The 25,509-nt window shown below is 37.0% G+C and overlaps 1 protein-coding gene across 4 annotated transcripts in view; it reads left to right on the top strand.

Moving 5' to 3' along the window:
* The window catches only part of Malrd1 (MAM and LDL receptor class A domain containing 1), a 698,598-nt gene that overhangs the window by 522,907 nt on the left and 150,182 nt on the right, over positions 1-25,509 (top strand). For all 4 annotated transcript variants that reach the window (XM_055593928.1, XM_055593929.1, XM_055593930.1 and 1 more), the window contains exon 32: positions 14,427-14,628. In XM_055593928.1, coding sequence (XP_055449903.1) covers positions 14,427-14,628 — 202 coding nt within the window. The remainder of the gene's footprint in view (positions 1-14,426; positions 14,629-25,509) is intronic.

Raw genomic sequence — 25,509 nt, 5'->3', positions numbered from 1 at the left:
CTTTCATCTCCTTCCAAGCCCCTCTCCAAGTCCATTGATAGGGGAGGTCCTCCTGCCCTTCCATCTGACCCTAGCCTATCAGGTGTCATCAGGACTGGCTGCATTGTCTTCCTCTGTGGTTCCATAAGTCTGCTCCTCCCTTCGGGAAGGTGATCAATGAGCCAGCCACTGAATTCATGTCAAAGATAGTCCCTGTTCCCCTTACTAGGGAACCTACTTGGATACTGAGCTTCCATGGGTTACATCTGTGCAGGGGTTCTAAGTTATCTCCAGAAGTGGTCCTTGGTTGAAGTATCAGTCTCAGAAAAGACCCCTGGGCCTAGATTTCTTGGTTATTTCTTGGTTCTGTTGCTCTCCTTGTGGAACACCTGTCCTCTCCAGGTCTTTCTATCTCCCCCTTCTTTCATAAGATTCCCTGCACTCTGCCCAAAATTTGGCTAAGAGTCTCAGCCTTTGCTTTAATATTCTGCTGGGTAGAGTTTTTCAAGGCCCTCTGTTGTAGGCTCCTGTCCTGTTACGTTTTTGCCCTCTTCCAATGTCTGCCCCTTTGCCTTTCTGAGTGAGGATTGATCATCTTACCCAAGGTCCTCCTTCTTGCTTAGCTTCTTTAGGTGTACAAAAAATTCTCTATAGAGGAATATTGAATGGCAAAAACAAAAAAAACAAAAAAAAAAAACCAACAACCACAAAAAAAAAATCAAGTGACAACACATGCTGGAGAGGATATGGAGAAAAGGGAACCCTCCTCCATTGCTGGTGGGAATGTAAACTTGTACAACCATTTTGGAAATCATTCTGGCGCTTTCTCAGACAATTAGGAATAGTGCTTCCTCAAGATCCAGCTATAGTACTCTTAGGCATATATCTGAAATATGCTCAAGTACACAAGGACATTTGCTCAACCATGTTTGTAGCAGTTTTATTCGTAATAGCCAGAATCTGGAAACAACCCAGATGTCTATCAACTAAGCAATAGATATAGAAATTGTGGTATATTTAAACAATGGAATACTACTCAGCAATTAAAAACGAGGAAATCATGAAATTTGCAGGCAAATGGTGGGAACTAGAAAAGATCATCCTATGTGAGGTTTCCCAGAAGCAGGACACACATGGTATATACTCACTTATAAGTGGATATTAGACATATAATATAGGATAAACATATTAAAATCTATTTGGTACATTTTAAAATTAAACTCTTTGTAACATTTTGTGTAATATATAGAAACTTTGTTTTGTTTTAACACATTTTTGGCTTATTGAGTTTAGGTTTGTTTTGTTTCTTTGTTTCTGGTCTTTGTTTTAAGAGAAAGAACATGAAGATGGGTGTTTAGGAAGGTGAAGAGGATCTGTGAAAAGATGGAGGGGAGAATATGATCAAAATATATTACATAAAATTAAATAAAAATCAAATTTATACCTCATAATATTTTATGTAATAAGTACACATTTATAATTGCTCAGAAAGAAAAACTGAGCTCCTTCTTCAAACTTCCTTCTTTGACAACAGATGACTGGATAAATCTGGGTGACATCTTAGGAGTCTAATGTTCATATCAGAATAATTACCTTGCCATTCTGAAATAGCTTTTATTTTAAAGTTGAGTTCATAAATCTCAATTTCTATTCAAGACTATGGAATTCATATTCATTTAGCATGTAAATCTTGTTATTAAAAACTCATGGAATTGATATGATAATGATTGCTAACATTTCAGAGATTTTACTCATGTGCACACTGTTTGTCCTGAGACTAGAGGTTCCGTTGCTCACTGAACTTTCTTTCCTCATCCTTCTTGGTGATAAAGTTAACCTTCTTGAGAAACCTCTGAACTGGTACTGCTTAATATGTTAAGACTGTGCAAGTGTGCTTTTTCTATGTTTTGTTGATGTATAATAAATGTGTTTACAACAGGCAGGTATATAGTTTCTTATATGTATATAAAATGCATGACCCAATCAGAATTATTAACCTATCCAGTGTTTCAAGCCTTTTTCCCTCTTGTTACAGAGAAAATTCTTTCTTCTATCTCCTTTGAACTACATAATGAGTTCCTATTAACTATTCTTATCTTACTATATTACAAAACACTACAGCTTTTCTGTTTTATTGTACCTGTTGACCACCTTGTTTTTTTCCATCTTTCTTTAGCCTGTCCAATCTCTACTGACTACTGTTCTACTCTCTACTTCTGTGAGATCAACTTTAGTTTCTGCACACAAATAAGAGCATGTGGTATTTGTCTTTCAGTGCTTGGCTTGTTTTGCTTAGCCTACTACCATTTATTTTAATCCATGCTGCCAGATTACATTTCAAAAGAGAGACACTATTGTGATCTACTACACATGCACACACACACACACACACACACACACACACACATAAGCTCTTACTCATTATTATTGTTTCTATAATATCTTTATTGAAAATGTATTTTATACTCTATATTCTGATTATGATTCCTTATCCAGGAAGTAGGTATGGTTCTGGAAAAAAAATAAAAACAAAACAGGCCAGTCTCAAACATGTGTCCAGGCATTGGTTGGACATTCTTTCAATCTCTGCTCTGTCTTTGTCCCTACACATCTTGTAGGCAAGAAAAATTATGGGATGAAGTTTTTGTGGGTGAGTTGGTATTCTCCTTTCTCTATTTTCTGTCTGGTTCAAGGGCAGCTTTTTCAGTCTTCATGTCCCCCCTAGTAAGTGTCTTCACTAGAGTCAGCCCCATATTTTTCCAGAAGTCTACCTTGTCATAGATCTCCAACTTTTACAAATCTGTCTTGTCATAGGCCTGTCTCAGAGATGTCCCAGGCCATGGCTTCTCTTCTCTCTGCATGCCCTCTACCCCTGCTCCCCTGCTCTCCTCACATGAGATCTCCACCCTCATTTCCCTCAGCATTTACTCTCTCTCCTGTTCCCTCTCTTAGAGCACTTCCTCTGTGTGTTCTACTTCCCCTTCTTATTGTTCATGCATTCTCCCTTGGGCCATGCTTGTAAGGTGTAGTGTAGTTCTCCTGTACTATATGACTAATATCCACTTATAAGTGAGTACATACATTCTGGGTCTGGGTTACCTCACTCAGGATGATCTTTTCTAGTTCTATTTATTTACATGCAATTTTTTTTTTTATTTCTTTGTTTTTAATAGCTGAGTACTGTATAAATGTACCAGTTCCTTTTTCTGTTCTTCAGTTCAGGGACATCAAGGTTGTTTCCAATTTCTGGCTATTACTAATAAAGCTGCTATGAACATAGTTGAACAAATGTCCTTGTTGTGTGACACAACAACTTTTGAGTATATGCCCAGGAGTGCTATTGCTGGGTCTTGAGGTAGAGCTATTCCCAACTTTCTGAGAAAACTCCAGATTGATCTCCAAATTGGTTGTACAAAGTTTGTACTCCCACCAGCAATGGAGGAGGGTTTCTCTTTCTCCACATCCTCACCAGAATTTTCTGATGGAAAATTCTGGAGGATGTAAGATGGAATCTCAGAGTACGTTTGATTTACAGTCCAGATGACTAAGGGTGGTGAGCATTTCTTTAAATGTTTCTTTAAATATTTCTCAGCCATTTGTCATTCCTGTGTTGAGAATTCTTTGTTTAGCTCTGTATCCCAGTTTTTTAATTGGATTATTTGGTTTGTTTGTGGTTAACTTCTAGAGTTCTTTATGTATTCTGGATATTAGCCATCTGTCAGATGTAGGGTTGGTGAAGATCTTTTCAGAGTCTGTAGGCTGTCATTTTGTTCTGAAAACAGTATCCTTTGCTTTACAGAATCTTTCAGTTTCATGAGGTCCCATTTATTAATTGTTGATCTTAGAACCTGAGCTGTTGGAGTTCTGTCCAGGAAGCTGTCTCCTGTGCCAATGAATTCAAGACTCTTTCTCACTTTCTCTTCTAGGAGATTTAGTGTCTCTGATTTTATGGTAAGGTTCTTGATCTACCTGGATTTGAGTTTTGTGCAGGGTGATAGATATGAATTTATTTGCATTTTTCTTCATGTAAACATCCAGTTAGACCAGCTCCATTTGTTGAAGATGCTATCTTTTTTTTTTTTTTTTTCAATTGTATGGTTTTGGCTTCTTTGTCAAAACTCGGGTGTACATAGGTATGTAAGTTTATTTCTGGCTCTTCAATTTGATTCCATTTATTTTCCAGTCTGTTTCTATGCCTGTATTATGCCATTTTATTACTGTTGCTCTATAGTACAGTTTGAGATCAGTTTGTTTATATGATGGATTATGTGGATGGATTTTCATAGGTTGAACCATCCCTGTATCCCTGGGAAGATGCCTATTTGATCATGGTGGATAATATCTTTGATGTGTTCCTGGATTCTGTTTGGGAGTATTTTCTTGAGTAGTTTTGCATCAATGTTCATAAGAAAAATTAGTCTGAAATTCTCTTTTTTGTTGTTGTTGGTCTTTGTGTGGTTTTGGTATCAGGGTAACTGTGGTCTCATTAAATGAGTTTGGCAATGTTCTTTCTGTTTCTATTTTGTGGAATAGTTTGAAGAGTGTTGGTATTAGCTCTTTTTTTTTTCTTTTTTTTGAAAGTCTGGGCTTGCTGTAGAGTGATACTTGGGTTCTAGTGTTGACATATTGCCCAGGTTCTTGTTATTTGTCATCTTTAAAGAACTCTATCATCTTCATGAGCCTGGATTTGAGGTCGTTTTCTCGTTCCTTCACTGTGTTGAGATATTCTGGGCTTGCTGTAGAATGATACTTGGATTCTGATGTTGACATATTTGCCGTGTTCTTGTTATGTGTGTTCTTTTGCTGGTCTTTAGCCATCTGGGTTTCTCTGGTATTGGCTGCTAGTCCCTATGGACTAGGTTCCTGGAATACATGTCACTGGAGTGCATGCCAGTAGATGGTAGATGCAGGGGGCAGACCTATTCACCTCTGCTGTGTTTTTCTTGCAGCCTGGTATTCCCTGGGCCTTGCCAGCCTCCAGGAATGCAGGTAGAGATGAGCTCCTGAGCTTAGTTCACTGCTGCTGTGTTTGTCCATTAGCCTGGTGCCAGCAGGGGGATGGAGAGGAGAGCTCTCACCTTTCTTCCCCAGGTGGCCACCGAGGGCCTCCAAGGAAGGGGCACTAGACCTAAAATGGGGTGTGCAGGAGATAGGGTGTGTCTCTCAGTTGCTAGGTTTTCTGGGAGGACAGGGATGGCTGAAAATGATGGTTCACTGGGTCTTCCCTGGTAGCCCCTGGCAGATGCCAGCCTCTGGGAGTGCAGATAGTGGTGAGGTCCAGTATATGGAGGGCACAGGGAGCTGGGCACCGCTCACTGCTGCTGTGTTTGCCCAGTGGTTTGATGTAAGCAGGTGGATGGCTTGCAGAAATCTCACCTCTAATCCCCAGGTAGCCTCTCAGAGCCTCCAGAATGCGGCACTAGATACAAAATGGAGTGCACCTATGCTTGCATTTATAAAGAATATCTACTTAAAAATTAAACATTTCATGTAAGATAAACTTATAAGGCAACATGTAAGAGCTTTAAATTCCCTTTATTATTGCTATTTAGGATGAAAGTGAAATTTTTTGCTATTATTAAAGTTGTTGGAAGTTGCTATCAGTTGCTATTTTAAGTTTCTTTCTTCTTTTTTTAAAGTAAGTTTTAAATGATTCCCAGACCTAGCAGTTTTCTTTCATGCCTGCTTTTGCTGATTTTGATGGTCATTGCTTACATAACCAGTGTGGCTTTGATATACATAGGAATGGCTGAAAATACTTAGGTATTTGCCCTCTAAACAGACCTGCAAGAAACCCCTATGGTATTGGTCAATGAAACTGGTCAATTTTTAGTATTTTAAGCAGAAATAAAAGCAATACAAATGGCTGTAGTTATCAATGTATCCATTGCTATGCTGCACACTGTAACACAAATCATATTTCCATACTGTAACACAGATGATATTGCTATAGCCATAGTTAAAATGAACTAAAATGGTTTTAATTGTTATTTGGTTAAGTTTTTGAATCCCATTCATTGTATTTTGGTTGCATTAACTTTTCATTTTCTTCCAGTTCTAGTCTCTCATTCCATTTCCACTCAACACTGTGGATATGGAACACTCAAATCTCATTCCTTTTTTTTTTTTTTTCATCTATGGAGTCCAGTTACTGCTGCCTCTATATTCTTGGGTATGAGACCATGCATTTGCACAGGTTAGACCTACAGGGGGTTTCACCTTTTAAGAAAGTACTGATTCTTCCTCTACAACAGCTATCAGTTACCAACAGCTCCTCTCCTAGGGGTGGAACTTCATGCCCAGGCCACTCCTTCATCCTGAGATTTTATCTTGCTTGAAACTTGTATAGGTCTGTGGATGCTGTCACAATCACTGTGAATTCATATATGCAACTGCCCTGCTGTGTTCATAAAATATTGTTTCTTTGTAACCATCTATCACGTCTTCCACAATGATCCTTGAGCTTTAGGAGGGATTTTTAAGCCAATGTATGGTAGTATACACAAACTGACCTGACTGGCAAGATAAGCACACTGGTGCAATAATGGCACAAATATCATGAAAATAGTTAAACACTATCTGCTTGGTTTTAAGTAAAGCCAGCTCCACAATGTAGGATCCATATCTAGCTTAATGCAGAAGCCAAGAACCTGTGACTGACTAGATTTGCCATTGGTCCTCTGAACAAATATACTATAGCTTTGCCAGTGGCACAGAATATAAAATGACTCACGCTGAGTTCTCCTAACCATACATAGTGTATCTCTCAAACCTCATCGGACAGTCTCCTTTATGCAGTAGGGGCTACCAACCACTTTGACCAACCACTGGTCAAAGTGCAGAGAGTAAGTGACTGTGAAGTCCTCAGTCCTAAATCGGACATCTACAGTGCTTTTTGATGAATTGCTCTTTTTTGAAAATATATTCGATGTCCCCACTGTATATCAATGTCCCATGTGCTAATCTGGAATGTTTTATTAAACAGATGCTTGACAGAGACTCTAAGGATCTGCATAAGATTAGTCTGTGAATGGATCTACACACACTCATTATCTATCACATGAATCATGGGCCCATACTAACAGTTTGGTAAAATTGAGTGTGTACAGTTTGACAACAAAGAGATACTTTGATACCTGCGATAGAGAAAAACATGCTGAAATAGTCCAGGTATCTTCCCTTGTAGATAATAGAAAAATAACCTTAGAGACAAACATTGCTATAAACCACCATTAAGTTACAAATTACACAAGACAGGAAGGCAATGCACAATGCAAAGGTTGACACTCAAGAGGAGGGAGTTAATCTAATTTGACCTCTGTACAGACTTTTCCTTTACAATGTAATAAAGAGAGAAAAGTGACTTCCAGTTGAAGAGCTATCCTGCTGGAAATTAAAATCAAGTCACATTGTTAAGACATAGAAGTGGGAATTTGCGAGAGAAAGTACTTCTTACACCTGACTATAAATGGACTAGGTACAAAGTCACCTTGAGAAATAACCCAAATCAGCTTGGCTTAGAAGTCTGGGTCCCTGGCTGAGTGAGACTTCTTCAAAGAACTATTTAACATATTGGAAGTTAAAGAAACTTTCCTTTTACATTTTTAGTTGGTGAACTCCATTAGTCTTTATATTTCTTACAGATTTTGGATTTGATGCTTTGCTTACCAAGCCCTTTCCCATCATAGAAAATGAAAATGTACTCTTTTATTATTTTATAATTTGGAGTTGTGGGTTTAGCTAATTAGTTAGGTTTTGTTCTTGCACAAAAATGCTGATAAATTCAAATATTGGCAGCAGCCATTATTTCAACACTGTTGAAACAACAACACTATTTCAACAACAACAAATGTTGTTCATTTGTTCAGATTTGTTCAGAGGACCAATGGCGAATCTAGTCAGTCACAGGTTCTTGGCTTCTGTATTATTTCAACACCATTGATTGAACCCTTTGTCTTACATAAGACCCTGTTATCATGTTAAATCTGTATTACATACATACATTTTCTTTAAATGTGTGAAGGAATGATTATACCTAGTTCATTGCTAATATAGGTAGAAACACAGAAGAGCAACAAAAACAGAGATTAATTAAACCATTTAATTTACTCTTTCTCTGTTTTGCTTTCTTAGGAGAAAGGCATGCTGAATTTCTTACTTATACTCATTCTCTATTTTTGTTCTTGTTGTTGCTTGTTTGTTTTGTTTTGCTGTGTGTGTGTTCATCAGTCTCAGCTCTTTTATGTCAAAGCTATGTTGGTAAATACTTATAAGACTCAAGACAATCACTGTCACGTTTTGCAATTCTTCTTTATTCATGAAAATAAGACATTTTCTTGGTTTCTGTTTGCCTTTTGTTTTGTCATTAATTGTCTTTATTTATGCTTTATTAGATTCATGTGATTGAAGCTGTTCTTTTTTACTCCCAGAATTAAGATGTAATTGTTGCTGTTTTGTGTGAACTGGATATTTTTTGTTAAAGTAGTTGTATTTTTTTACTTATTATAATTAACTGTGAATTTTATACCTGACATCTCCACATGAAAAGAAGACCTCTGACAAGATTTTATTGGCAAGATTCTGTGGTGTCTTGTAATTGGCTAGAATATTGGATGTGCTTCATAAAGAACACACATATATCTTAATACTCATATTATAAATACATGGCATATTAATATTGAATAAAACTATTTGATAGCTACTTTTCTCACCACTTTGTTAATTCTATGCAGCCTACAATACTATGTCGTTTTATAGTTAGAAATGCATATTTGCTAGGGACCATAACAAAAACAAAACAAATCAAAACAAAAATCCTCCAAACTAAGTAGGATAGCATTTTTCCGCAGTTCTATCCAAATGTGCATGATCAATGTATGAACAGATATGGTTTCTTCTGAGGCCTCCATATCTGATATCCTCACCTGGGTTTTCTTCTGTCTGAAACCCCTCCATTCTTTCCTATGTCCAAGCTACCCTTCTCAGGAAGAAACTATTCACATTCCAGTGTCAGAATTCTCAAGTTCTCTTGGAAACCTGATGGCTCCTCCTCCCTTTTCACCTCAGAGAGATTCTGCTTCATGCACTTAATTCTCTAGTTGTGATTAATCTGGGTCAGTTCTGATAATCAATTTATTATTGAAGGTTTTATCCAGACAATCATGCTAGTCGTCACAATTTATGAAAAAAATCTATGTGTGATTTAGATTTCATTCTTTGTTTGCCCATTGCTTCTACTGCCTCCACCATGACATTCTACAAGCTATTAAATTTTTATAATTTATAAAAAATTTTATAATTTTCTTTTATAATGTTTTATTTTTATTTTTTATAATTTTTATAATTTTATAATTTTTTATAATTTCTCTTTTATAATTTTCCAAGAATATTTGTTTATATCTTTGTATGTAGGTAAAACTTGTTTGAATAATATCATTACATATGGTCCATTCTCTAGAGAAAGCAAGAAATACCTCTCTTCCGTAGTGACTACATATTCTGATGACCTTCAGCTCTATGTCACTCTAATGTCCAAGAGGAGCTGTGTCTTTAATGGCCTTATATTTTTATGTACTATTTTTTATTGTTTATTTGATGGAGGAGTTACAAGGTTTTTGTAGAAGTCTCAGGAATCATTGCCTCTTTCTTTGGTTCTGTTGTCCACCTTGGAAACATGTGTGCCTGATCATCTCAATAAGACTTAGCTCCCCAGTGTGCTCCAAATACAAATGCTTTTCTTATCAGTTCCTCAGACTAGTTACTGAACCAGCATAGAGCCCCTTGACACATAATTAACTTGTACCTAAACCATATCTCCTTGAGTTTATCCTGCTAGGAAAAATTACTGGTTTTGTTGTTGTTGATAGTGGTGATTGCTTCTTTTTTCTCTGATTGTTCAAAAATATCTCAGATCTATTAGTGTGATTTTATCAGTTTCTATTTGCTTTAAAATTTCCAGAAAGTCCTTACTATTGTATATGTTAGTAGCTGTTTCTGATTGTACAGGTGTGAATATAAGACTTTTTTTTCTCTATAGCCTGTTGATTTGATAGATTATATTGAATGATTATTGAAATGTTACTGGCCTAACATTCTTTTTTGTCATGGCATTAAATTCTTAATACATTGTTAGATTTCATTTGTTAATAGTTTTGAGGTACTGTTCTTATTATGTTCATGAGAGATATTGCTCTACAGTTTCCATTTCTAATACTGGCTTGGATTTGTGTATTATTTTGGAAGGTTATTAATCATTCATTAAAATTACTTAACAGGTAAATTCCTATGTTGATTATTGACTTTTCTCAGATGAGTTCTGATATGTGTATATTTCAAAGAATTGACACATTCATTAATGTCAAGATTATCAAACATGGGACATGGACTTACCCCTAATTTCCTTCATTATAAAATGCCACCCCCACCATTGCTGCCTTGGCACATACTCACTTCTATATTCTATCTTGTAAACACAGCCATCTGCTTTGAATTATTTTGAACCACCATTTAGTTTTCTCTGCAACTTCTTGACCCATGTGTTATCTTACCATTATGTATGGTTTTCTAGTTTAATTGTACTGTGGTCTGAGCACAATATCACTTCCCTTCATTTGAACTGGCTACAGTGTGTTTTATTTTTCAGAATGCCATTGATTGTAATGTGTAAGCTTGAGAAGACTGTGTCTCGTGTTGCTGGATGGAGCATTGTATAAATGTAAATGAGACTCAGTTGATTGATGCTTTTCACGCAAACATAACCCTGACTGCTTTGTTCCCCTCTGATGTGTTGATCTTTGGTAAAGGAAAGTTGAAGTCTGGTTATAATGATAGGTTCCTTTACTTTGTCCTAACTGGTCTATAAGCTTTTGCCTCAAGTATTTGATACCCTGTCTGTAGGTACACATACATTAAGAATTAGTACGTCATTTAGAAAACTGTTATGTTATGATTTTGTCTAAATTCAGTAGGGACACAAAAACAAAAGATGTTAGAATGGATGAATTGTAAACAAAAAAGATTTGTCTCTAGTCTGTCCTTACATGAGAGCAACTCCTAGCAGATCCCCTCAGACCTCCATGTTTCAGGTGTTATCAAACTGGGGAGGGCAGTCCCTCAGATCTCATCACTTCCCAAAGGCCGCACATTTGAATAACATGACCCTGGGGTTTCAACAGATTTATGTAGAGGAAAGACAAAACATTGAGCCTGCACCAATAACATCATTAGCCCTGTTAATTTTCCTTTCTCTAAAATCTGTTTTGCTCAACGTTGATATAGTTTCTCTACATTTCTTTCAATTAGTGTTATTATTGTATTTTTTTTTCTTCATCCATTAGTTTTCGTTTGTCTATGCCCCGGAATTTAGCATGGGTTCCTTCAAGGCAACCCTTACTTGGATCTTAATTTTTAGTTGACTCTGAAAATACTGTCAGTTGCCATATTTGCATGTAAAGCTGGCATACATACTTGAAAAAATAGCTACCCTAATCCCTGCTTGCCTCAGCCCTGCCATTATATTTTCATGTATGATTTACTTCAGCATTTTACTAGGTTTAAGTTCCCTCCTTTCTTATTCTATTAATGGTTCTGCTTTTCAAACTATATTTAGTTTTTCTTATAAGTTGTCAGTGTGCACTTATAACTCATCCAAGGTCACTGTCAAGTACTGTTGTATGGTTTCCTGGATAATCCAAGTACTTTAGAAAAGAACATTCTCAACTTTCTCTACCTTTTCTGTAAGTCATTAATTTCTCATATCCAAAGGTAAAACAGCAGAGAATATTCATATTATTATTCATATCAAATTATCTGAAAGAATAACCTAAGAGACATAGCAAAAAGGAATTCAAGTTTTAAAATTAGTTTATTCAAGTTTTACTTTACATCCATCTGATATTTGGGCCTGTATTATTCCCCATGTGGTTTGTTTGTTTGTTTGTTTGTTTGTTTGTTTTTGTTTGTTTGTTTTTAATCTTCTTAAGTTTATTTGTAAGTTAGGTCTACAAAGATTTTTCCCAATATTTTAGCTATCTAAGAAAGGCTTTATTAGTCTTTGATAAATAATTTGGCTTGATGAAGAATGTTAAAGTTTTTTTTTTCTTTTAGCATTTAAAATCCTTCATAGTGTATGTCACAGCACACTTTAGACCTGCACAGTCCCGGAGAAAAAAGTTACATGTATTCTTCTTCCTTTTTATCTACAATTGAGTGATATTTCCCCAGTAAGACTTCTTCAAGTGTTCTTTCTCTTTCTTTGCATCTCCGGAGTATAAATGTCTAGATATGGATAAACCCCCGGGCGGATCTTTATTTTACTGGACGTTCTCAGGACATTTGGTGCCATTTATTTGTTATCTATCATTAGAGATCTTGTTGTCAGTTCCCAGGCCTCAGTTAGTCTTTTCTACTATTTTTTTTTCTTAGCGGGGGAGGGTACTTTCTAGGTTCTAGTGATTACTTTTTTAATATTCCTCCATTTTCCTTTGATTGGGTTCTACTCTATTGAATACATAAAGGATATAATTCATTCCTGTTATACTACTTATATACTATTTATTTATATCAGTCTTTTTGTCTTGTCTTTATTAGAGTTTTTATTTGAAATCAGACATCTATTCTTTTTTGCTGATGTTGCTAAAATGCCTGAGCCAATATAACATGTTCATAACTGCCTCCTTCCCATATCTGAGTTTGATTTGAGGTTTGTTCCATTTCTTTAAGCTGTGCCCTGTGTTACATCATGTAAATATGTTGTTATTGTTGTTGACAGCTTGTTATGCATGAAATAGAAGCAACTAGATACATAGCCCTTTAGTATGAGGTTTGATGACCTTAAGTTACTCTGTGCGTACATGTTATCTTTGAGTTTCCAGAAAACTTTCTTCCTAAATGAGGGCATTTGTTCATGTGCATCTTCCTGTTGACACACAGAGAAACCCTGTTTATTTCCTTATACTTGTGGGTAGCAGGGATTTTCTGTACATCTATGGCTTTAAATTAAGTTCGTTTATCTTATTATTATTTTATAACTATTCATGCACATGACTGTGTGTGTATGTATTCATGTGTATTCACATTCCTGCTACCTAATGTTTATTGGTCAAAGGACAACTTTTCAGAGTCAGATTTTGCCTTCCAGTATGTGTCCCACAAAAGGTGGAAGTCAGGCTTTCAGGTAAATGGTTTTGCCCATAAATCATATCCTAGTCCCAAAGTTTAGGTTCATTGATTTAAGGTTCAGTGTTTAAAAAAGACTGTGTCCTGGAATGTATCATTTACCATTGTATCTCAACTTATCAGGTTCTTTTTGGTCTTTGAATTCTATTTCTAGAAATTGCTATCCAGTCTCACTCCTCACTACTTTTCTTTGTAACCCCCGGGACCTATGATCTCATTTTCATGTCTTCAGATGCTTTTCTTTGTGAGAAGTGTGATGGATCCAACATGATGCTTTGGGGCTTTGTGCATTTTTAATTGTTTGAGCTCTATTTCTGGAAGTCAGAATTCAAGATGGCAGTTAATAGTCCTAACATATCCATATACCAGTTGAGAGTCATCAAACATAGATTATTAAAATCATTACAATTAATACAATTAGTAAACTTTCATTAATATTGACAGCACTGTTGTTAGTTTTATATTTTATTAGCTTAGGTTAACTTCTATTAACATCTATTTTTTAAGAGAAATCTACATATTTGCTAATCCTGTTGGTTTCTTTTGTTAAATAAGATTTGAGTAGTTTTTAATTTAAACATTAAACGATGCACTTCTAAGGATGAAGATTAATCTCAATTCTCTATTTTGACCTGTCGGTGAGTTATTAAAGCACAGAACCATTGACTCCTGCTGGGCACTAAGACAAGCTACACTCTTTTCTCACTCATGCATTCCCTACACTACTTTTAATAAGCTAAATACTTAATTAAATAAGCCAGGTGTTTCTGATATCCTGAGGTGTCTACTCAGGGAATCCAAGTTAACGAAGAGGCCTGCTTTCAACGCTGCTCTGGGAGACAGGGCAGAAAAGTACAGACGAGGCCAAGCAGTTTGTCTCTGACGTTACCTATGTATCCTGTATACATGATTGGTGAAAAAGCAGCCCACTGCTCTACAATGTAAACATGAATACTCATACGTGTATTGCAAATTCATAGATGTCACTTAATTCTTTTATATAAATAAGCACTGGGGGGGGTATCTGTCAAAACCTTAAGGATAATGTTATGTGAAAATTCACCACACACGTCAGTCTTTTTGCTTTATTCTTTAATGTTGAATATTAATATGATTAATCAGGGAGATTTTCTATTGTAATTTTAAGGAATATTATACATTATTTTAATTTCTAAATGAGTTGAACTATCCAAATAAATTATTATGACATGCCTCAAAAATACCTCTAACATCGAACCATAAAGAGTTGTTTTCTTTGGTTATTGTTTTAGGTGTATATCATCGAAGAATCAGGACTAAACATCCTGATGTGGTCCGTGATCCAAAATAAAAACATTGGATGGACCTATGCATATGTACCCCTGTCTAGTAACAGTCCATTCAAGGTGGCTTTTGAGGCTGACTTGGGTGGAAAGGAAGACATCGTCATTGCTCTTGATGATATCACTTTCACCCCTGAGTGTGCATCTGGAGGTAAGTGATTCTTTTAGAAAAGAGGAATGATTTATATCTAAATATACAGCAACTGAGAGATTTAGAGGAATTGCATTCATTTCTGAATCAATTCCTATTCCTAAGTGACGAATATATATGTGCATATATTAACAGGTTTCTCTGCCCATGAACTTTGCCATGAAATTTTTATGACTTTTAGGCAGCAGATAAACACTATACTAAAGTGGCTTCAGAAGGACTAAGGGCACACGCCTTCATTAGTGCAGCTTCGCTACCGGCCTTCTACTCCAGACTTTACCATAACTGCCCAAGGCAAAGGCGCTTCCGGTCCTATCGTTCTATGAACTATCTTCTCCACCTGTGTTATATCAGCCTTTCCCTTCCACTGGCTGCTTTGTTCTTTCTGCTTGTTCCAAAGAAATCTAGAATAGTTTCTGTATTTCAGCAGCAAAACACAAACAATCAGGAGCCCCTTTAACTGAACACCTGAACCTCTGCTTTTAGGATGTGTCCAGTTATGTAGGGATAATTTTTCTCATGTAAATCTTCAGCTATTATTAGAAAGGAGTCATATTTCTTTAAAATGTAATCTTTGGCTAGAACGATACCTCCATGGGCAGAGCTTACTGTGCAAGTATGAGCACTGGAGTTCAGATCCCTAGGACTCATGCAAATACAAGGTGGGCATGGCGGTCTGTACCTCTAATCTAGGAAGCAGAGGCAGAGAATCCCCAGAGAAAAGCTGGCGAGGAAAACCAGACATATTCATGATATCAGGGTTGGGTCTCTGTCATTGAGGGAGCAGGTGTTCTCTCTACCTGTTGTATAAGGCAGAAGAACAATAGAGAATGACTTTTTGACACCAACAACTTGTCTACAAATGCACAAGTACCCATGGGAACCTAAACACACACATGTTCACACACATACAAACATGCATACACATACATACATTCACATTATATATGTATATATATGTGTGTGTGTGTATATGTATATATGTATATATATGAAACACATTATGAGCTTAAGCTTTGAACTAACTCATGAAAAATTATACCTCTCAAATTAAACATTTATGTGGAGCATTAACTCCCTCAGTTGTAATTATGTCCATCAATATTGTTCAGTTCTCTTGGTTATATATTATAGTAGATATATTTGTGATTTTTAACAATAGAATACACATTGCTGTTTAGTTCTATGGTCTACCACAATGACTGTATCTTTCTTAAAAATTGAGGATATGTAAGAATGTGATTGTCTGGTTAGAAGAAAAAGTGGGGAAGAGCCTAGAACTAATTGGCACAGGAGACAACTTCCTGAGTAGAATACCAACAGCACAGGCTCTTAGAGCAACTATCAATAAATGGGACCTCATGAAACTAAAAAGCCTCTGTAAAGCAAAGGACTCATTAGTCAGAACAAAATTACAGCCTACAGATTGAGAAAGGATCTTCACCAATCCTATATCTGACAAATGGGATCCAGAATATATAAAGAACTAAAGAAGTTAGAAAACAACAAATCAATTAATCCAATAATCAAACCTCTGGCAGAATGCAGGGAATCAAAAAAAAAAAAAAGTGGGGGGAGTTAATACAAACTGGAGAGGACAGGAGTTCCAGAAGGACCAAATATATCTGGGCACAGGGATCTTTTATGAGACTTTTCTCTCAAACAAGGACTGTGTATGGATGCAACCTAGACCCCCTGCTCAGATGTAGCCCTTGGTAGCTCAGTATCCAAGTGGATACCCTAATAAGTGGAACAGGGACTGTTTCTGACATGAACTGGATAGCAGGCTCTTTGACCTCTCCCCCCCACCACCACCAGGGAGGAGCAGCTTTGGTAGGCCACAGAAGAGGACTTTGCAGCCAGTCCTGAAGACACCTGTTAAACCAGTATCAGATGTAAGAGGAGGAGTTCTCCCTTATCAGTGGACTTGGAAAGGGGCTGGGAGGAGATGAGGGTGGGATTGGGAGGGAAAGAGGGAGTGGGATACAGCAGGGATACAAAGTTAACAAACTTTAACTAATATTTAAAAAATAAAAATTAAAAAAAAGAAAGAAAAATGGGGTACGGAGCTAAACAGAGAATTCTCTGTAGAGGAATATAGAATGGCAGAGAAACACTTAAAGAAATGCTCAATGTTCTTAGTCATCAGGGAGATGCAAATCAAAAATAAACTGAGATTTCACCTTATACCCATCAGAATGGCTAAGATGAAAAACTCAAGTGACAACACATGCTGGAGAGGTTTTGGGGAAAGGGAAATCCTCCTCCATTGCTTGTGGGAATGTAAACTTATACAACTGCTTTGGAGATCAATCTGGTGCTTTCTCAGACAACTAGGAATAGCACTTCCTCAAGATCCAGCTATACCACTCCTTGGCATATATCCAAAAGAGGCTCAAGTACAAACCAAGGACATTTGTTCAACCATGTTTGTAGAAGGTTTATTCATAATAGCCAGAAGCTGGAAACAACCCAGATGTCCCTCAGTTGAGGAATGGATACAGAAACTATGGTACATTTACACAATGGAGTACTACTCAGCAATTAAAAACAAGGAAATCATGAAATTTGCAGGCAAATGGTGGGATCTAGAAAAGATCATCCTGAGTGAGGTATCCCAGAAGCAGAAAGACACACATGGTATATACTCACTTATAAGTGGATACTAGACCTATAAGACAGGATAAACGTACTAAAATCTTTACACCTAAAGAAGCTAAACAAGAAAAGGTTCCAGGGTAAGATGATCAATCCTCACTTAGAAAGAAAAATGAGATAGACATTAGAAGTAGGAAAAAACAAGAAACAGGACAGGAGCCTACCACAGAGGGCCTCTGAAGGACTCTACCTAGCAGTGTATCAAAACAGATGCTGAGACTCATAACCAAACCTTGGGCAGAGTGCAGGGGAAAGAAAGAAGGGGGACTTAGTAAGACCTGGAGAGGACAGGAGCTTTACAAGGACCAAGTATATCTGGGCACAGGGGTCTTTTCTGAAGTTGACTCTCTAACCAAGGACCATACATGGATATAACCTAGAACCCCTGCTCAGATGTAGCCCATGGCAGCTCAGCATCCAATGGGGTTTCCCTATTAAGGGGAACAGGGACTGTCTCTGACATGTTTTCAGTGGCAAGGCTGTTTGACCTCCTTCCCATCTTGAGGGAGGTGTAGCCTTGCTAGGCCACAGAGGAGGACATTGCAGCCAGTCTTGATGTGACCTGATAAACTAGGGTCAAATGGAAGGGGAGGAGGACCTCCCCTACCAGAGGACTTAGAGAGGGGCAGGGAGAAGATAAAGGAGGGAGGGTGGGATTGAGAGGGAATGAGGGAGGGAGCTATGGCTGGGATACAAAGTAAATAACCTGTGATTAATATAAAAAAATAAAAATTATTTTAAAATTTTTTTAAAAAAGAATGTGATTGTCAAAAATTGTTCCTGTGCATGCACATTAGGACCACAGTTTGTCTAAAGGTTAGCTGGACTCATGTGACCCCTGTTCCCTGGCCTTGTTACTCTGAAGCAGTCTTTGAGTCGGTCTACCTGGTCTCTCTGGCTTCTTGCACTCTGCCAGTGTTCTTGTAACATTTGTGTAAGAAACAGAACTGTTCTGCGACAATCTCATTCCATTTTCTTATTTCCATTTCCAAATAGTAAACTTGTTTTCTTGTTGTTTTCTTGTTTTTTTTTCCTAAAGATAACTCTCTTATCATTCAAGAGTAAATGTATAGCCTTGGTCATTTCCATTCTCAATATCTCCTAGTAACTGTAGCATCAACATGTTCTCTAACAATCTCACATATGGGTGTGTGTGCATCTATATATAATATATATTATATAAAGAGAATAAGAGCTAAGAATTACTGGAAGATCTAAGAGTCTGTGTATGTGTGCATGCATATGTTTATATATATAAGCACATATATATGTGTGTATGTGTGTGTGTTATACTTTCTTATTTTCAGGAATCAGAAGAGCTTATATAATATATATCTTGAACTTAATGAAGAAACTCAGGGATTTGGTCTAAAAATTTCTATTATTCAGTAAGTGTTATTTAATATTTCCCTAAATAGAATTATATATTGGAATTATACAAGTGGATGTGTGAACAGCCTGATTGACACTGATAGACTGATGATCTTTTTCTAAATATATTACATAATAGAGATCCTGCTTAGAAGCTTATGAAGAACTCATGATGGTGCTGCAAAGACTTGGAAATCTTCTCTGTCACCTTATGAATTACATGTGCGTCTCCCTATTCCTATTCACATACCCGAGTCCAGAGCCTCCTGGAACAGGGATTTTGCTGATTTTGTTAGATGGCTTTAGAAAGTAATAGTCAAACTAGTGATTCTCCAAGACAAAGAGTTGTCAGATCCCACAGTGACCGTGATGTGCTGAGAGTTTTTAAAATCACCTAGCAAACCTGAAACAGCTTCATTTGAAGAGCTGGGGGGAAAACACAGAAAAGTAAACAACATTTGAAATAAACATAACTATAAACAACATTGTAATATTAGAGTTATAGAGCCAAAATATCTTTGCTCAGGGGATCCTGCAGAGACTAAAGAATCAATCAAGGACCATGCATAGAGAGGACCTAGACCCTCTGCTCAAAGGTAGCCTATGTGCAGCTCAATCTCCTTGTGGGAACCCTAGTAAGGGGAGCAGGGAATGTCTCTGTTGTGGACTCAGTGGCCGGCTCTTTGATCTTTTAGTGCTGGTTTGAGTATCCTTCCACCTGATTTTAGTACTATCTTGAAAATTGTAGAGAAATGTTGAGTAGGTGAACCATCCATTGAAATTCTGTCATGGAAGAATATATTCATAATATGTTGGTGAATATGAAAAACATACTCAGTAAAGACACAATAAAGAGAAGATGGTATTGCTTTTAATAAATATAGAACATGACAAAGAATGTATGAAACTATATTAATAAGCTATAGATACCATCTGTGGTGTCTGAAAGAGCACACAAAATAATATATGACTCTGAGAAAAGCAAGTGTGACTAACATTCATTTTTAATATTTTTCTGTATTGTTAAATGTCTCCTTGAGCAATGGTATTTCTAGTTGTGAAAATCAATTTAAAATGAAGCTATATGTTTTATTATCATTAATGTGTGTATGTGAGTGTTGCAGAAGATTATACCCAGGGCCTTATACATACTAGAAAAAAAATGTTTTTTGTTTTCTTTTTACTATTTCTTAGTTATACACCAATCTTTAAATCATTGTTTTAATTATTCCCCAAATAAAATTTTTTATTGGAATCAACGCAAGAAGCTATAGCATCCATGGATTTACTTTCATTACTTTGAATCATGTTTTCTCATCATTATCTCAAATATTAATAATCCAGCTTTCTGAGTCTTTGAGAAATATGAAGCTTGATTATGTCCCAGCTCTTTACTCTCCTGGGAAACATTAAGCATATTAAGCCTTGTGAATGAGTCATCTTTTTATTTTCTAGTCATGTGATTCTTCTACTCCTGTGTGGCAGAACGATTCATGTAAGAATTGGTCGCTTTGAGTTGGTTTTGTTCAATAGCATTCCCTCAGTTGTACTAAATTTCCGGGAAGGAGCCAACAAAGTCAGACAGAACTTTTAGACATTTTAGAGAAGAAGATTTTTGAATACTTGAGGAATATTTGCTAAAACAACTGAGAAGCAGTTGGTATTAAGTGAAAAAAAAACAAAAAACTTTTCTTCCTACCAGGCCTGGTGCATGTCTGTTGCATTTAGCATCAAAGAAAGAAACAAATATTGGAAGCAAGGCAGAGGGAGAGAGGAGACAGAAAGAAATAAGGAAAGAAGGGAGACAGAAGCAAGAAATGAAAGCTATCTAATGACCTCTGCTGAGTAAAGGAGGAAAGTTTTATTTAACATTTTAAAATTGATGATTTTTAGTAAATTCCTTTCTAAAATTAATATTTTATTGACTAGAAATACTGAGAGTGGAACACAAATTTCTACTGAACTATAGCTACAAAAAATGCAAATATCCTTGTAGTACAGGACCCTGTGTAATGAGCGCTTCCTATGTGAAGTGACAGAAAGATATTTCCATAGTTTGTATCGACTAATCCCTCAGCACTCTAAAGAGGGGGGATTGTTCTTCTGATGTCTAGACTACTTGCCCTGTCCATATTTCCTCAGTTGGTACAGTCCAGACAAATGTCAGCTAAGACATAGCATTAACTTGGATGATTTTCTCCAGACCTTGTAACAAACCCTCCAGCTTCTGAGTCAACAAGCATTCATTTTTGTAGAATATGCTTTCTTTATGTGAGTTCACAGTTTGAAATAAGGAGGATCTCATTTTTCTCCATGGTGAAGAGACATTTCAGAAAGTTGCAAGGACAGAGATGTTTCCAAAACTGTAAGGGAAGGTGTACGGTATTGAGCAATGAGTTATTACAGGCTATTTATGGTACATATCTATACAGTTTGCCAGGAGTTAAATGGGTAGGCAGACACCAGTCATACCAATGCAGGTTGAAGCACAGAGAGGAAACACATGTTCACTGATCTACGGGGCTGGAGGATGTCTTCCACAGCCCTGGCTAGCCTTAATTGTCAATGTGACACAGTACAGAGTATTCTAGGTAAAGAAGCCCTAATTGCACAGTATGATGACACATATCTGAAGTCAGAACACTTAAGAGGCCAAAGTAGGAAGATTGTGGGTTTCAAGAACTCCAGTGTAAACCTATGTCAAAAACAAAACAATGGAGTCCATACTTCACTATTTTCTGAAAGCCAGAGGCCAGGCATTTGATTTCAGGGCCTTCTTAGAGGTAGGTTCCCATTTAAGGAACTGCACAGATTAAGGTCCATGTGCATGTCTTTAAATGATGGACTTAATTACTATTCATGTGCCGAGGTACATTTCATCTTCCTTAGGTAGCGTTCCTCAGCATGTGGTCCTAGGTTGTAGAAGAAACCAAGCTGAATATGAACAAGTGATCCAGCATGTAGTATCCTCCGTGGGTTCTCTCTTCAGGTTCCTGCCTTGAGTTCCAGTTCTGACTTTTCTTAACAATGGGTTGTGACCTGGAAGAAAGTTAGATAAACCCTTGCCATCCCAAGTCATTTTCTGTTAGATTTTTGTTTTGGTTTTATTTGTTGTTGTTTGTTTGTTTGTTTTCATCACAGCAAACTCAGAATAAACTGAAACACTTCAAAACCATGTCCTTCCCAGAACCTCAGAAGGCAACCTTATTTAGAAATGAGGGTTTCAGATATAATACCAAACTGGAGTAGGAGAGAAACTTTAACTAATGTAGTCCATATCCTTATAAGAAAAGTCACACTAAAACAAACCCGCAGAATTCCATATGCTGAAATAAGAAGAAGTTTAAGGCAATCCATCTGTCATTTAAAATCTACCTGGATATTTAGCAAAACAAGTAAGAGAAAGGAATAGACCAGCTTCTCCATGCAGCCTTCAAAAGAAGCCTATATCTAAGAAGGCCTTGAACTGAAATATCTGGCCTCTGTAACTATTAGAAAATGAAGATCTGTGGATTTTTTAAAAATTTTTATATTAATTTGAGTTTATTTACTTTGTATCCCAGCTGTAGCCCCCCTCACTTGTTCCCTCCCAATCCCACTCTCCCTCCCCCACCCTCCCTCCTTCATCTCCTCTCTTCCCCTCTCTAAGTCCACTGATAGGGGAGTTGCTCCTCCCCTTCCATCTGACCCTACCTTATCAGGTTTCACCACAACTGACTGTAATGTCCTCTGTGGCCTAGCTAGGTTGCTCCTCCCAAGGGGGGTGGGAGGTCAAAGAGCAGCCACTGAGTTCATGTCAGAGACAGTCCCTGTTCCCCTTATTAAGGAAACCCATTTGGATACTGAGCTGCCATGGGCTATGACCGAGTAGGTTGTTCTAGGTTATATCCATGCATGGTCCTTGGTTGGAGAATCAGTCTCAGACAAGCCCCTGTGCTCAAATATATTTGGTCTTTGTGGAGCTCCTGTCCTTTCCAGGTCTTACTAACTCCCTCTTCTTTCATATGATTCCCTGCACTCTGCCCAAAGTTTGGCCATGAGTCTCAGCATCTGCTTTGATATACTGCCTACCATAGAGGGCCTCTGAAAGACTCTACCTAGCAGATCTGTGGATTTTTGTTGATTTTTGTTTTTGACAAGGTTTTACAATAGCCCTAGCAGATCTACATCTCAGACCTTCTTCTGCCTCTCATGTGTTCTGATTATATATTTGTGCCCTTGTACTGTGCAATGTCTGTCATTTAAGCCATCCACACTACGCTACTTTAGTATACACCTTAGGAACCCAGCACAACTAGGTTCTGCTGGGACACATGTTGAAATCAAGCAGAGAGTCCCAACCTTAAATGCACCAATTAACTGCCAACTTGCCTTCATTTTTCTCCTCCATGGAAGGATCACATTCATTACTTAAGACTCTGCCCTTCCTAAATAATTGCATTAATTATTTCAGTAGGCAATTGAGAAATGGCATTTAAAGCCTGGGAAAAACTTGTAAATGACTCTACATATCTTGTAAATGACTCTACATACAATGACTGATATCCTTACCAGAATATGCTGTCTGCTGTCCTATTTGCTGGGTAAGAGCCGTGGACATCAAGCTTTGCTGATGGCTTCCAAAAGCTTAGATAGCTTTGTTGGGTGACTAACATGGATATTTTATCCTCCATCTAGATTCTTTTTGTTAAATGTAAGACAGACCTTCAAAAACCTAAGACAGATTCCAAAGAGAAGAAATACTAACCCGGGGCATCTTTTTTTTTTTAAATCATTACTTACTAAATATAAATTGACAGTAGCCAAGTGCCAACAAAATAAGACAATTTAGAGGAATTCAGGCCAATGGGAAGCTAGGAAATCTCTTGGGGGCATTTGTTTGGTTTGGTTTTGATTTTATATCAGCCCTGCTGAAAAAAGACTTTCATTTCATTCCTGAATGAAGGCCACATTCTTGTTTCCTGTCTCTGGACCTGCACAACAAACCCAAGGACTAATTCCAGTTCAGATGTAACCCCAAAGTGTAAATTATTTAAAAGCAGAGATGAGGCACATCCATTCAGTTTGTTATTATTATCATTCAGTAGGAAGTCAGTAAATATGCTCTTTTAATAAACAATGCTGGATGAGAAGGGAAATGAAAAATGCCAGCAGCACCTGACCTTACTTGGGCTAAGGTAGTGAGAGCAGAGCCAGAGGAAGCTCACTACCTTAGGAGGGAAGAAAGACGAAGGGGACTGTAAATTGTCCAATTCTCTGTATGGTCCTGCTGAGTGACAGAAACTGACAACTCTACTAAAAATTTTGGGATCTGAATCTAAGTTACAATTGCAGCGCTGAATACGTGTAAAATTTGGAGGAAAGTATTAAACAGCCTTAGAAAATGGTTTAGAATTAGGTAAATTGAACAGCTTGTCTATAAGTCATGCGCAATTCTGCCATTCTATGTACATATAGAAAAGAATAGGGACACAGAAGAAGTGTACAAAGAATAGCATCAGAAGCGGGGATACCAGAGTAGGATTTAAAGAGTGTAAGGTTCAGAGAAGATGAGTGAAAGCAGAAATGTAATTCCAATTGATGCAGGAAACATCTCACTACTTTGAGTACTTGTAATATTAGTCTGACATTCATTCAATCAATATTATACAGCAACTACCACTTTCTGCCCTATGTTTGAGTTGGAAAAACAAGTGTAGATATAATAGTATCTCTCAAGGATTGAGGCTAAACATCAGGACCTTTATCAAATTAAACCCCAAATTTGAAAATGTTGCATGCACACACACACACACACACAAACACCCCCACACACACACACACACACTTTTAGGAGTATTTTATTAAACCCAGAGAAAACATCCAGTGCAAAAAGAAATTTTTGAGACATCAGTGAACTTGTTCTGAGCATATTCAGTTAAAATGGTATCCAAATTGTACACTGACTATCAAAACACAAAGTCCTGATTTGTAAGCTTTGCCTATTTTTTGTGTAAATTCTCAGGGCTGTTAATTAAGCAATCACTGAAGGCAAAGTTAGAAGTAATGGCAACAGTCATCTAGTAAACCATTACAAGCAGGTTAAAAGGCTGCAATGTAAACAAAAATGGATTAGCATTGATGATGCTATCATTTTTCCAGTAGACTATAGAAAATTCATCCTGTGGTTCATGCAAAGATTGTACACACTGTGTACCATTATAGATTTAGAGTATTGCCAATGAAACCTTACTCCAGAGTAAGGGTACTTACTACACGTTTTGTTCCATTGACTAATTACTCAAACATGTTTTGACAATCAATAACTACGAGAAAATGTCATCAACTCTTCAGTGTCTTTCTATGTTTACCTAAGTACCCACTTTAAAACCTGCTACTTTGTTTTACTCTCCATTTCCTTATATATGCTGTTGAACAAATTCTTAAGGTTTTTATTTAATGCCTCTTGGTTACATTTCATTGCCTTATCAAGACTAATTAGACTCTCTGGAACTGTTTATGTAAACACACACACACAAATAAGTTTTCTAGTACTAATTATATTGTAAGTTCCAGAAAAGCAAATCTTTCATCTTTATTACCACAATAACTAGAAGAATACTTTTACAACAACAACAACAACAAAGTCTAAATCAGAAAAATGAGCCAGGATTATATGAGGGTTTTATTATCAGAAGACAAATCTGGCTAACACCACTGCCTTTGAGTTTGGCTTCTGGACAGAGCCTTCTACTTTCCTGAAATCACTACAAATATTCTTTAATTGTCTCTGTATTACTATTTCAAAATTAAAAGTGACAATTGGAAGCATACATTTTGTCAGTCTTAAATCAGTAGTCATATGTGAGAGTC

This window comes from Psammomys obesus, unplaced genomic scaffold (genome assembly GCF_907164565.1).
Source record: "Psammomys obesus unplaced genomic scaffold, mPsaObe1.curated_primary_1811, whole genome shotgun sequence".
NCBI classification, from domain to species: Eukaryota; Metazoa; Chordata; class Mammalia; order Rodentia; family Muridae; genus Psammomys; species Psammomys obesus.
This window is presented reverse-complemented; position numbering and strand designations above follow the sequence as displayed.